The sequence below is a fragment of the Salmo salar genome, chromosome 18, assembly GCF_965601325.2.
Source record: "Salmo salar chromosome 18, fSalSal1, whole genome shotgun sequence".
Lineage (NCBI taxonomy): Eukaryota > Metazoa > Chordata > Actinopteri > Salmoniformes > Salmonidae > Salmo > Salmo salar.
The window spans coordinates 11,388,958-11,402,734 of NC_138308.1; the positions used below are offsets into that span (position 1 = coordinate 11,388,958).

General features: G+C 43.0%; 1 protein-coding gene across 2 annotated transcripts in view; it reads right to left on the minus strand.

The window, feature by feature from the left end:
* Window positions 1–13,777, minus strand: part of LOC106576776 (inositol polyphosphate-5-phosphatase A) — a 281,297-nt gene that overhangs the window by 163,838 nt on the left and 103,682 nt on the right. For both annotated transcript variants that reach the window (XM_045700743.2, XM_014154171.3), the window contains exon 2: window positions 8,325–8,366. In XM_045700743.2, the coding sequence (XP_045556699.1) occupies window positions 8,325–8,366 (42 nt within the window). The remainder of the gene's footprint in view (window positions 1–8,324; window positions 8,367–13,777) is intronic.

Here is a 13,777-nt window from a genome sequence, read left to right on the forward strand (position 1 = left end):
ACGGATTCTGGTCATTGTAGAGAATGACCACGTTTTCTGCGCTTTTTCTAGGATGAGTTGGACATGTCCCAAATCTCTAGAGATGTGTGTTGAGCTCACAGGAGAAAAAAAACACTAACTAAATGGAATTCAAATAATTGAACCGACGTTGGTCAATAATAGTTATCTAACCATTTACATTTACATTACCTTTTAGTCATTTAGCAGATGCTCTTATCCAGAGCGACTTATGCATACATTTCATACATATTCATACATTTTTTTCCCCCGTAACCCTTCCGACCCCAACAGAATTCTAGAACGATGCTGTAGATTACTGAGAATTTTCCAGATAAATCAAATTCTCTCACACAGACATAGCTCAAAAACAAAGAACAATTGACAATTACACTTTAACTTATAAGTAGTTTTAAAGAGCACAACCTCTTCTTTAATATGGCACCACATTCATGTCAATGGGAATAACACTCATTTTGTCTTCCATTCTGTAGACGCTCACTATCAAAAAACGATGAACACTCAACAACAACAAAACCCTAGAGTATTTGAAATTGTAGTAATTGACTAAATTACTCACTTAAAATGTACCAAGTATAATATATTATACTTACAAATATATATTTTTAAATTCTCCAAAATGTGACAATATTCAGAAAGTATGTCAAAACCCACACAAAGTAGGCTATTTGATTGACAATTCTTACTTCTGTAACAATGTAAAATGCAAAAAACTACTCAGAGACTATTTCAAAATGTACAGTATCTTTCAAGATTAAGTACAGACCAGGCCTGACACAAAATCTAGAAATAGTACAGTAGCTTACTTTGACAACAATTCAGTGAATGCAACAAGTATTAGATAGACAAAGAGAGAACATGCAAAACACAACTGTTCAAAGACTATTTTTTTTAAAGTACACCATTTCCCAAAAAGATCTGTAGGACAAATTCATATTTTACACTTTCACCTTAGTGTTTGTATTTAGCCAACAATATGTCATACAACTTCTGGAAGCACAGCCCCATCCTGCAAAGTTGCACAGAACGCATAGAGCACCAGAAGGAGGTTTCTTAAACATCTCCCACTCTCTGACCTGCATCCACTCTGGATGCACACCACACACCTCTTGCGCCCTTCAAACTTCACCTGCTTTCAAATGAGTTCCATCTCGGTCCACACGCCCTGGTGGCACAGTCTTGGCTCCCCTCTTCCTGCCACTGTAGCATTATCACAAAGTGAATGCACAAGCTGCATTTCGAATGCCTTTGGGGACCAGCGCCTGTGGTTTCTGGGAGGGAGAAATGAGCATCCACCAAAACACATACTTCCATAAATGTATGCTTGTGCGTCCAACATTGTAATAGCGCCTCAGTTGGTCAAGATGGTCAACCCCGCCCCTTTTCTTGTTGTAATCCATTACAAGCTCTGGACCAGAAATAAGTTCCTACCACTTTTAAAAATAACTCCAAAACCCTTGCCACTGTCACTTGAGGCCCAGGCTGTATGGTACAAGGGTGAATGGTGGGACTTGGGGCAGACACACTGCATGGAAACGTAGGCTGCCCTCTCGGGTGTGCTCTCACTCTTCCCCTCCCTCCACTCCCTCCGCTTCCTGTATGATGGCGCCGACAGAGATGGTCGCCTCGCTTCAGGTCCTTAGAAAACTATGCAGTTATTTGGTTTTTGTATGTATTATTTCTTACATTGTTAGCCCAGATAATCTCTAGTGTTATTACATACAGCCTGGAAGAACTATTGGATATAAAAGCGGTGTCAACTTACCATCATTACGACCAGGAATACGTCTTTCCCGAAGTGGATCCTTTGTTCGGACCTCGACCCTGGACATGCGATCTTATACCAGAGGCCGATCCAAAACAACGCGGTCACCGCAGGAGAGGCAGACGGAGCGGCCTACTGGTCTGACTCAGAAGGCGAGCACACCATCCACCACTTCCGAGCATATTACTCACCAATGTCCAATCTCTAGATAACAAGGTGTACGAAATTAGGGCACGAGTTGCCTTCCAGAGAGACAGAGATTGTAACATTCTCTGTTTCACAGAAACATGGCTGGGATATGTTGTCAGAGTCAGTACAGTCACCCGGTTTCTTCACGCATCGACAGAAACAAAGGTCTCTCTGGTAAGAATTATCTTCCAAGAGAATTCTCTTCGATTATAGGCACAGCCGTGTATAACACATTTAAACGCGTTAACCCTCGAAAGGCTGCCGGCCCAGACCGCATTCCTAGCCGCGTCCTCAGAGCATGTGCAGACCAGCTGGCTGGTATGTTTACTCACCCCACATGGGTGCGTTCTCAGCCCTCTCCTGTACTCCCTGTTCACCCATGACTGCGTGGCCATGCACACTTCCAACTCAATCATCAAGTTTGCAGACGACACTACAGTGGTAGGCCTGATTACCAATAACGACGAGACAGCCTACAGGGAGGAGGTGAGGGCCCTTGAGGTGTGGTATCAGAAAAATAACCTCTCACTCAATATCAACAAAACACAGGAGATGATCGTGGACTTCAGGAAACAGCAGAGGGAGCATGATTTATTTCAGCTTTTATTTCTTTCATCACATTCCCAGTAGGTCAAAAGTTTACATATACTCAATTAGTATTTGGTAGCATTGACTTTAAATTGTTTAACTTGGGTCAAATGTTATAGGTAGCCTTCGACAAGTTCTTAAATGGAAGATGTTTGGAACCACCAAGACTATTCCTAGAGCTGGCAGCCCGGCCAAACTGAGCAATCGGGCGAGGAGGGCCTAGGTCAGGGAGGTCACTCTGACAGAGCTACAGAGTTCCTCTGTGGAAATGGGAGAACCTTCCAGAATGACAACCATTTCTGCAGCATTTCACCAATCAGGCCTTTATGGTAGTGGCCAGATGGAAGCCACTCCTCAGTAAAAGGCACATGACAGCCCACTTGGACCTTAAGGCACTCAGACCATGAGAAACCAGATACTCTGGTCTGATGAAACCAAGATTAAACTCTTTGGCCTGAATGTCAAGCGTCACATCTGGAGGAAACCTGGCACCGTCCCTACGGTGAAGCATGGTGGTGGCAGCATCGTGCTATGGGGATGTTTTTCAGTTGCAGGAACTGGGAGACTAGTTAGGATCGAGGGAAAGATGAACAGAGAGATCCTGTAAGAAAACCTGCTCCAGAACGCTCAGGACCTCAGACTGGGGCAAAGGTTTACCTTTGAACAGGACAATGACCTTAAGCACTGAGCAAAAACAATGCAGGAGTGGCTTTGGGACAAGTCTCGGAATGTCCTTGAGTGGCCCAGCCAGAGCCCGGACTTGAACCCGATTAAACATCTCTGGAGAGACCTGAAAATAGCTGTGCAGCAACGCTCCCCATTCAATCTGACAGATTTTGAGAGGATCTGCAGAGAAGACTTGGAGAAACTCCCCAAATACAGGTGTGCCAAGCTTGTAGCATTATACCAAATTAGACTCGAGGCTGGAATCGCTGCCCAAGGTGCTTCAAGACAGTACTCAGTATAGGATCTGAATACTTATGTAAATGTGATCAGTTTTTTATTTGTAATACATTTGCAAAAGTGTCTAAAAACCTGTTGTTTTGTAATTAAGGGGTGTTGTGTGTAGATTGATGAGGGAAAAAACTATTGAATCCATTTTAGAATAAGGACGCAATGTAACAAAATGTGGAAAAAGTCAATGGGTTTGAATACTTTCCAAATGCACTGTATTTCACTCACCTCAACATCATCACTTTTCAAAGTGCAAGGACATGTCCGAATCTGTATGACCAACCAGCCTCTTTCACAGGGAAAAGTCGTTTCTGCTTTGGCGCCGTTATTCTGAGTAATGAAGTGAAAAGTAAAATGAAAGCATACCCTGTTTCCGGTTTCTGGTTGATGACAATAGCCAGGTGAACAGTTTTTTTCAAATACATTTTGCGATATTGACACCGATATTATTGTTTGGGGAAAAAAGCAGTTGATCCCATTTAGTCAACTGGTCGATAGTTTGTTCAATAGACTGTTGGTCGACAGAGGTTTTTTTTCTTCTTTTTTGTTATTTGTTGGCTTTATGTAGGCTATTTTTACATACTGGCAATGGCAATAGTTACTTTTAGATTTATATACATTTTCGTTTACATAGAATTTTGATTAACCACATGACTTTGATTTTGAGATATGAAGACTTTATTATAAATGTAATGAAGCTGTTCCACGGGTCGGGAACAGGCTTTTTCCTTCTGGTTAGGCTATATTGATCTCTGGCTCCCTCTTCAAAAATGTGTGTCTTCAATTTTAATGGCAGTGCTTAAAGCATCAGACAAGCTCAGTAGCCTATACAGCACATTTTATTCAAACATAGGGTTTGTCTATAAGGGGAAAAAACACGTTTTAAAATTTCGACCAATCTATTGGTCGACCAATATTTATTTTTTAATTTGGGGACAGCCATAGTGGCCGTTATAGTAATTTAAAGAAAGGCCGTCGACGGCCGCTCTGGGTTCTAAAGAGCTAAAAATGAAGGAAAATGCCCTGCTTTGCTTAAGTGAAGCTCACTTCAGTCTGGGCTACTCTGCCACATGTTGTGTGCCTGCCCAGTGGATTATTGAAAGCTGCCTGGATGCCCATCAGATCCATGGAGGAAACATAAATAACCATATGACCCAGGGCCAGGGTCTTCCAAAGGACTGTAATGACAGTGGGTCAGTTGCTGTGCTTATTGAACAAACAGTAAAACACATTTAAATCCTTCAATACAGTAGACAGTCTATCAGATCACTCATAGGCACATTGCAGTGGGGTTAGTAAATGCCTAGCACTTGTCCATTGTATACTCTTGGCCTCACCTGCAGGAATGGAATGCGACTTCGTGCCTTCGATGTGAGTGTTTGTACAGTATGGAATGTACGTCTCCGAGTCTAATCAAGAAAAGTGTCCAAATAACACATTTTATTTCCTGAAGCTGCATTTCGAGAAAAACCCTGAAGCAAGGGCTTGCATCAACAGTAGGCCTTGAGAGTAATTCAATGGGACAAAAAAGACAGACACACACAGAGACACATGCAGGGCAAGCATGCAGGATGTCCTTTTGGTTTTAACTACCAAAAAGGCATTCAAACAGCTATTTTTCAAGGATATTGCAGAGGTACCACCTTACTGAATCTGATGGTCTGGTTTAACACTGAACTTCAAACTACCTTCCACAAAAGAACAATTTCAACAAAATAATTACTCAAAATGTGGTTTGCAGCAATGCAAGTTACTTTCCAACATTATCAAGACTAGTGAGACATTGGACTATTTTTCAATATAAAAACTATTTTTCATCCACTGTCTAAACTTGTAATTGTTTTAAAGAATGTTTAACAAATGGGACAAAAATCACTGATGCAATTCAAATCGCTTGCATCATCTATTCCTTCCAACTTAAAATTCTTCACAACAGACAGGGGTCTTCATTAACGTGTTCATAGTGAGAGTGATTGAGAGAGACTACAGTATGTGTGCTAAGCAAGTTAAAGAGCCATGTGAGCAGGGAGAGTCGTGCCAGGCTAACATAGCAAAGTCTAGCGAGGCTCATGACTGTGAGCTCTAGCAGTCACTGGTGCCGTTCTCGTAGCCCTGGGAGTACAGAGTCTGATACTGCTTTCCATGACGTCACTGACAAGCAGAGAACAGAGCTGGCATGAGCCTGCAGGCCCGTCTAGTTCACACAGCAGGGGCACACCTCTCTCTCTCTCTCTCTCTCTCTCTGTCTCTCACTCATTCTTCCTCCGTCTCACACAAGGCTCGCTCTCACACAGACAGACAAACACACACGCAAGACCACTCCCCCGCCACACACACACACACACACACACACACACACACACACACACACACACACACACACACACACACACACACACACACACACACACACACACACAGTGAATGTCCAATAACCTCATCACATAAACAAAACAAAACACACACTTAAATCATGAGGCAATCAACCTGTCCATGCATGCCTCAGGGTTCATCCACTGTTATACGCATAGAGTGAGAGCACGGTGAACAATGGACAGACTAGTGTTCAAAAGCCAGCTGATCCCATGGACTTCGCTTGACTGTTGTATCGAATGTGTGAGGGTGAGAGACAAACAGGAAATTGGGCATTTGTGAGTTCATCTGGATATTTGTATCACTTGAAAACCAAAGCCAAAGAACCGTGAAAAATAGCACAGGAAAAAAACGGCATATTTTAGAACCATGTGCAATTTTTTTCACATTTGATTTTGGCTGCGTTTTTGTGTATCTTTGAGTCTAAACAGAAAATTGACTGACTGTCAAACTGTGTTAGTGTTGCTCTATGTGTGTGACGTGTGAGAGCCAGGAGCAGGGTTGACTTTGCTACACATACAGTGTATCAGAGTTTCCTTAGAAAACAGTTTGTGCACCTCGCTATCGTCACCACACATTGCAGTGTGTGTGTGTGTGTGTGTGTGTGTGTGTGTGTGTGTGTGTGTGTGTGTGTGTGTGTGTGTGTGTGTGTGGTGTGTGTGTGTTGAACCAACAGTAAGGTGTATTTACCTGTATCCTTAATAAGCCAAACGGTAACCTCTTTTTCCGACTACTCCCCAACCACCGACCTTATTTGTGCTCTGTTTAGCTTAAGCAAAGAACGAGTGGCTTGAATGAGGACTACAGAAAAAACATTAGCTTTCCTGCATTATCTCCCAGGAGAAAATATTTCTGCAAGCACAAACACCTGTTTGAGTGCAGGCAATAGTATTTTTGTGAAACGTGGTTGATCCGAAAGCAGACTTCCGTGTATGCTGCTCGTTCTAAAAGGACTTCAAAAAACGGACCACAAGCCTATTCACACACGTCTCCTCTATAAGGCATGTATAAGGTATAGGACTTCCAAACTTCTCTGTCCACTTGTATCAGTGTCTCTCTCTGGTCTCTCCATGTGTATCTACAGAACAGCCTTGTCTTTCTGTCTCTCTGTGTGTGTATCCTCATCTCTGGATTTTTATATGACCGTGTGCCTATCCTTGCGTCTATGGTCTGTGTGTAAACCACGTCTCCATGGCTCTGTGCCAACGTGTGCATCTCCCTATCAATTGGTCTCTGTGGCGGTGTGTGGCTTGAGTGTAAGCAGCATGCAGTCTAACACCTCCCTCACTTCCACCAGATAGGGGCGCTCGCGAGAGAGCGAGAGAAAGAGAGAGAGAGAGACATGGGCCTACTGAATCACTCCCTCTCCACACACAATGCACTGCACACTACTGTACAGCGCATACCAACTCTACTTATTCAGCCACTGGCTTCCGCAGTGATTCAGATCAACAAGCTAGGAGAGAGACATGGGCCAACCCTCCCTTTACAGTCAGTCACCACTCACCGCACTGTGCACTACTTTACAATAACATTACATACCATCGCCATTCACTAATATCCACAATAACATGTACACGTTTCATAGTGCTGGTATAGCTCAGCTGTGTACTGTAAGCTCAAAACACAGCAGCAGAAACCTGGAGGAGGAAGCCTTAGAGTGTTTTCCGGGAGAAATCCAGAATGAACCTGCGTACTACTGTAGGTTTTGAGGCAAGTACATGCAGTTAACCTGAATTAAGCCTAGGTCTAATCCTCTTAACAGGTGACTTGTAGCTGCTCTCTTTGTTTCCAGGACCTTGGCTTGGCACATAACCAGTAGGCACAAACACGCATCATTGTAATACACACCTGGCAACTCTCACATCATGCCACTCTCATTGGCATAGAAGGCGTTGGTCCATCTTCCTAATGGAAAACAGTACAGTACTACCCTCTTCACACTACAGAGACGAATTAAGCCGGACCAAGCTGAGCTGTATTGTGCTCGTTTACACATCTGCCATAGTGGCTGGAGGGGTGCCAGTGAGGACAAGGTGAAAAGGAAATATACGATACAGCTCAGTATGGTTCATTTCGTTGTAAGACTTTTTGTTCATGTTGTACTCCTCATTGAGATCTCCCTCTGTGCTCTGGCCTCAGCATGACTGTCTCAGTACAAGGCAACAGTAGAGTGACTGAGTGCAACAGCTATCTGCCTATCTATCTGAATTGACTTCCCCTGCCAGAGTGGAAAAAGTTGTGGATTCTCAGATGTTCCTATGTAGATCAAAGTTAAGATATGACACGGCCTGTGCTCTCTCCTCCTCAACGAGCCAAGCACAGCCCCATGACTCGACTGTCGTAGCGTTAGAAATGCAAAGAGCAGAAAGGCCTAGAGAAGAGTTGTTCATGTATTCAACACTGTCTCAATATGGAGAGGAGAGGGTCAACGTACCTGGTAGAATTCCCGCAGCCATGTCTTCTGTAGATTATCAAGCTGAAAAGACAAGATAAACTCTGTCAGTCAGGTCATTTGACAACAACATATTTTTTATGACTTAAATGACACAGTTGAGCAAATTTCTATTCTTCTCCCCTTATCTCATTGTTGCAAATACATTCTTATGCATGTCACACACACACCTACGGTTAACAAATTAGGGGATGTTAGCCTTCAGTCATATCATAGTAATAACACTGAGGAAAATGGCCTAGTGGCATTCGGGCGATTCTGTGGAAAAGTCAACCTGAGCATGCCTAAATAAAGTTAGTAATTTACAAATAAACCCATGTTCAAAATTATCCTAAAAGGCCTAGGTGTTGGAGTTTAGGCTTTATTTGAAAAGTTTAAGTAGGATATTGCATGAATTTTGACCATTAAAGAATAAGATGCTAAGTCTCAAAAAAGTTTTTTCTGTCAATCATACTTCATGGCTTTCAGAAAGGGCTCACAGAGCTTGTTTTTCCACTCACAGCTGTCCCCCCATGTTAGTTATGAAGTTGAAATCTTAATGAAGCAATACAGACTACATTAAAGTGTCTTGAGTTTTGTTAGCAAGTTTTACAGGCTTGTAATTCCTTTTCGACTGTAATACCAGTGGTACTAGTGTATACAACCTTACGTCGTAGAGAAATTGTGTTGCCAAAGCTAGGGCTTACATTGAGGACTTGTGAAGAGCAGAATCAACAACCTCTGCAGAATCAACAAACTCTGTATAATCAAAACAGTTGGTTTTTTGACAAGGTGCTGAAGTTCAGTTAGCCATCGTTATGTAAATGCAGGCTGAAAAGTACCAGTGGCCTGGCTTTGGCCCCAAGTGAGAGCAGGTCCGCCGGAGCCACGGCCCAGTGAGACACAGATGCCGACCCGCTTAGATTAAAACAGAAAAGTCTTCTGGGTAAAACACTGGGCTAAATCCTGTATGGACATGTGCCATCCGTCCACAAAACGCCAGTGGTGGATTTGAAGTCAAAATAATACTGGAAAATATGGTGGTGGATTTTTGATGTTATCGGGCTATTTTGCTTCCACTGGTCCCAGGGCCCTTATTAAGGTCAACAGCACCATGAACTTTACCGCAGCACCAGGACATTTTAGCCCAAAACCTGGTTACCTCACTGGGAGAAAAAGGTCAATATTAGGGGAAATTTGTATCTATATATTTCCGGATAAATGACATTTGATTAGATATAAAGTGTAGACATGCTCATATACGGAGCTAGGACATTCTCCGTAATGGGACAGTTTCGACATGCATCCAATCCGGACCTGCGAAATATCCCTGCTACCGTATGATTCCAGGGAGATATCTGGGGTGAGATACGTTCAAGGTACGCACCTGATACGCGTGCACCCGCTTACATATCTACAGAATATTTTAACTCCGGAAAGGGTGTGTCAACATGCTGACATAACTAATCCTTTATACTCAGGCATGAACAAATCCACATATTTACAGAAATGCATCATATCTGTAGTCATTACCTGATCATTTATGTATCTGTATTTTAAAACAATGAATCATTTGAATAGATATCCTTACATGATATGTGAACCATAGATATAGTATTTTTATGTTTCATCCTCGTACGTCTGATCGAAAATGGGCTAAATCAGACTCATGAAATATCCAGCATTTAAATGATTTGACCTGTTCAGGAGCAGAAAATCATTGTGCTTAATTCACATGAAGATGACACATCTGAGCATACATTTTACACGCTCATATTCCCTGATATGGACCCTTTTCACCCAGTGTCTGCCTGGAGGCTGAAACTTGGAAGCAAGTGGATCTTCCAGCAAGACAATAACCTCAAGCACACATGAAAATCCACAGATAAACTGTTAATGGACCACAAAATCAACATTTTATAATGGCCATCTCAGTCTCTGATTCTGTATGGAGGAATGGTCTAAGATGTTCAACAATCTCCTAAAATATTTTTGAAAAATGCTCAGTGCCATTATCCTCGCAAGTTGAGGGATTGAAAATAACTTTACCGCTGAGATTTTTTGAATTACTTGTTCAACAAAATCTCTTTCTCTGACCAATTGTATTAGTATAAAATAATATAATTTCAAAAAAATGTTGGCATACAATATAGCTCAGTAGTTGTATTTATTATATATAGTATTTTTTGCTATCTTTATCAAGGGTGCCAATAATTCTGGACCTGACTGTATATTGTCTCAATTACATATTTTGTTTCTAAATATATATATTTATGTCTACATTTAACATGTAAATGTTCATTTTAATATAAAGATAAATAAAAACCCTATTAGGATGTGATGCCTAACCTTGTATACAATTCAGGCCACCTGTCATTATGAAATCCTAAGGTACTAAACTCGTCCCTTTTTCAGGACCCTGTCTTTCAAAGATAATTCGTAAAAATCCAAATAACTTCACAGATCTTCATTTGTAAAGGGTTTAAACACTGTTTCCCATGCTTGTTCAATGAACCATAAACAATTAATGAACATGCACCTGTGGAACGGTCGTTAAGACACAGAACTTAGGACACTAAAGAGGCCTTTCTACTGACTCTGAAAAACACCAAAAGAAAGATGCCCAGGGTCCCTGCTCATCTGCCTTAGGCATGCTGCAAGGAGCCATGAGGACTGCAGATGTGGCCAGGGCAATAGATTACAATGTCTATACTGTGAGACGCCTAAGACAGCGCTACAGGGAGACAGGACGGACAGCTGATCGTCCTCGCAGTGGCAGACCACGTGTAACACCTGCACAGGATCGGTACATCCGAACATCACACCTGCGGGACATGTACAGGATAGCAACTGCCCGAGTTACACCAGGAACGCGCATTCCCTCCATCAGTGCTCAGACTGTCCGCAATAGGCTGAGAGAGGCTGGACTGAGGGCTTGTAGGCCTGTTGTAAGGCAGGTCCTCACCAGACATCACCGGCAACAACGTTGCCTATGGGCACAAACTAACCGTCGCTGGACCAGACAGGACTGGCAAAAAGCGCTCTTCACTGACGAGTCGCGGTTTTGTCTCACCAGGGGTGATGGTCGGATTTGCGTTTATCATCGAAGGAATGAGCATTACACCGAGGCCTGTACTCTGGAGCGGGATCGGTTTGGAGGTGGAGGGTCCGTCATGGTCTGGGCCGTGTGTCACAGCATCATCGGACTGAGCTAGTTGTCAATGCAGGCAATCGCAACGCTGTGCGTTACAGGGAAGACATCCTCCTCCCTCATGTGATACCCTTCCTGCAGGCTCATCCTGCATGACCCTCCAGCATGACAATGCCACCAGCCATACTGCTCGTTCTGTGAGTGATTTCCTGCAAGACAGGAATGTCAGTGTTCTGCCATGGCCAGCGAAGAGCCCGGATCTCAATCCCTTTGAGCACGTCTGGGACCTTTTGGATCGGAGGGTGAGGGCTAGGGCCATTCCCCCCAGAAATGTCCAGGAACTTGCAGATGCCTTAGTGGAAGAGTGGGGTAACATCTCACAGCAAGAACTGGCAAATCTGGTGCAGTCCATGAGGAGGAGATGCACTGCAGTACTTAATGCAGCTGGTGGCCACACCAGATACTGACTGTTACTTTTGATTTTGACCCCCCCCCCCCTTTTGTTCAAGGACACATGATTCCATTTACGTTAGTCACATGTCTGTGGAACTTGTTCAGTTTATGTCTCAGTTGTTGAATCTTATGTTCATACAAATATTTACACATGTTAAGTTTGCTGAAAATAAACGCAGTTGACAGTGAGAGGAATTTTTTTTAATTGAGTTTATATGCATTCTGCTGACATAAAAAAAAGATTTGAATGTCTATTTCAGAGGGTGTAACATCCAAAACAGCCTTTTTTCCTGTCTAAACTAATCACGGAAATTACCATCTTTTCTAAATGATTGTTTTTGTGGTAGGGTCAATCGAGAAGTCCGCTCTTTTGGGTATGTACTCCCACCAAAAAGGTACTATAGAAATATCAAAAGTTTCATTCATATTTTGTTCATCCATTTCTGTGAGACATTAAAGTTATGATTTTGCGTGCTTATGTAATGTCCATAACGCTGAAATCGCCCATATACAGTATAAATATATTAGGCCTATTATGTGTTTTAACAGAGCCGCCCCCATCCAGCCCATAGGAAGGTCATATCCATGCAGTCTGCTGCTCTGGCTCTACTGTCACTCTTTCAAAAAATCCCATTCTCTCTGCCTCTCCACTCTAAAATGCCATTCCCAGGAACCTGGACATTTCATTTGCGCTGTGGTGGAAATAGAGACAGAGCCCAGGGCAGTCTACCATTTAAGGAAAGATCTCCCCATGTCGATAACTGGGCTCTGATGAACTGGTGTGTTGTGAGTTTATTCTGCAGCAGAGAGACTATATTAAGAATGCTGGAGAGAAGTCAAGTCCTGTAACTGGTGACTTCAGAGTACTGTACAGTAGTAGTAGGCTGAGGTGCAGTATCCCTGAATAGCATCAACAGGGGAGAAAGCATACCTTTACACTCAATCTTAAGCACTCTAAAAATACGTTGTCACCATGGCAACCGTATTTAAAAAAAAATATATAAAAAAAACGTTCACTTATGCAACATCCGCACTCACTGTAACAGTCCGTAAGGCCTTTGTTTTGCCATTAAAAACATACTGTTGATCCTTGAATCGGCTGTCATATCTGATCTGAGGCCAGCGTTTCCCCACACGTGCTCTAGTGAACCGTCATTAGGAGCTCCGTCAGTCTCTGTTGATATTTCAGGGAGCACCCGAGTCTCTCCAGAGCCAGACAGAGTAAACTGGCCACTGAGGGAGTGCCAGGGGCCTGGCAGGCTAGCGTCAGAATCAGGTTCACTATAGGTGAGGGTGTGTGTGTCACGTGTGTGTGTGTGCGTGCGTGTGAAGAGAGCCGGAGCTCCATCTGTGTCCCACGGGTGCCAGCGTAAGAGCCGTGGCCCCGGAGAAAGCCAGACCACAGCATAGGGCTATATAAGGACATGAGCACTGGACCCTGTCATTAGTCACACAGGGAGAGAATGAGAGAAAGAAGGAGAGAAAGAGAGACAGAAATAGAGAGGGAGAGAGAGAGAAACAGAAAGACAGAGTGTAGGTCTCACAGTGAACAAAGTGTCTAAAGCCACCTGACAGTCTGTTTATGGGATTATACACAGTGACCCGTGTGTGTGGTAGGGCTGACCCCATTTAGTCAACTGGTTGATTTTTTGGTCGATAAGCTGTTGGTCGACCAAGATTTCTTTAGTCGAGCAGTAGCAAATTTTGTTTTTAAATTAAAAAAAATATCTATCATGTGTACAAGACACCTGTCTGATTCTCGACTGAGTGGACTGATCCATTGTGGAGGCCGTGGGGATGGCACAGTCCATCAGTCTAAGACATGTGCTACTGAAATTGTATATGGTTATAT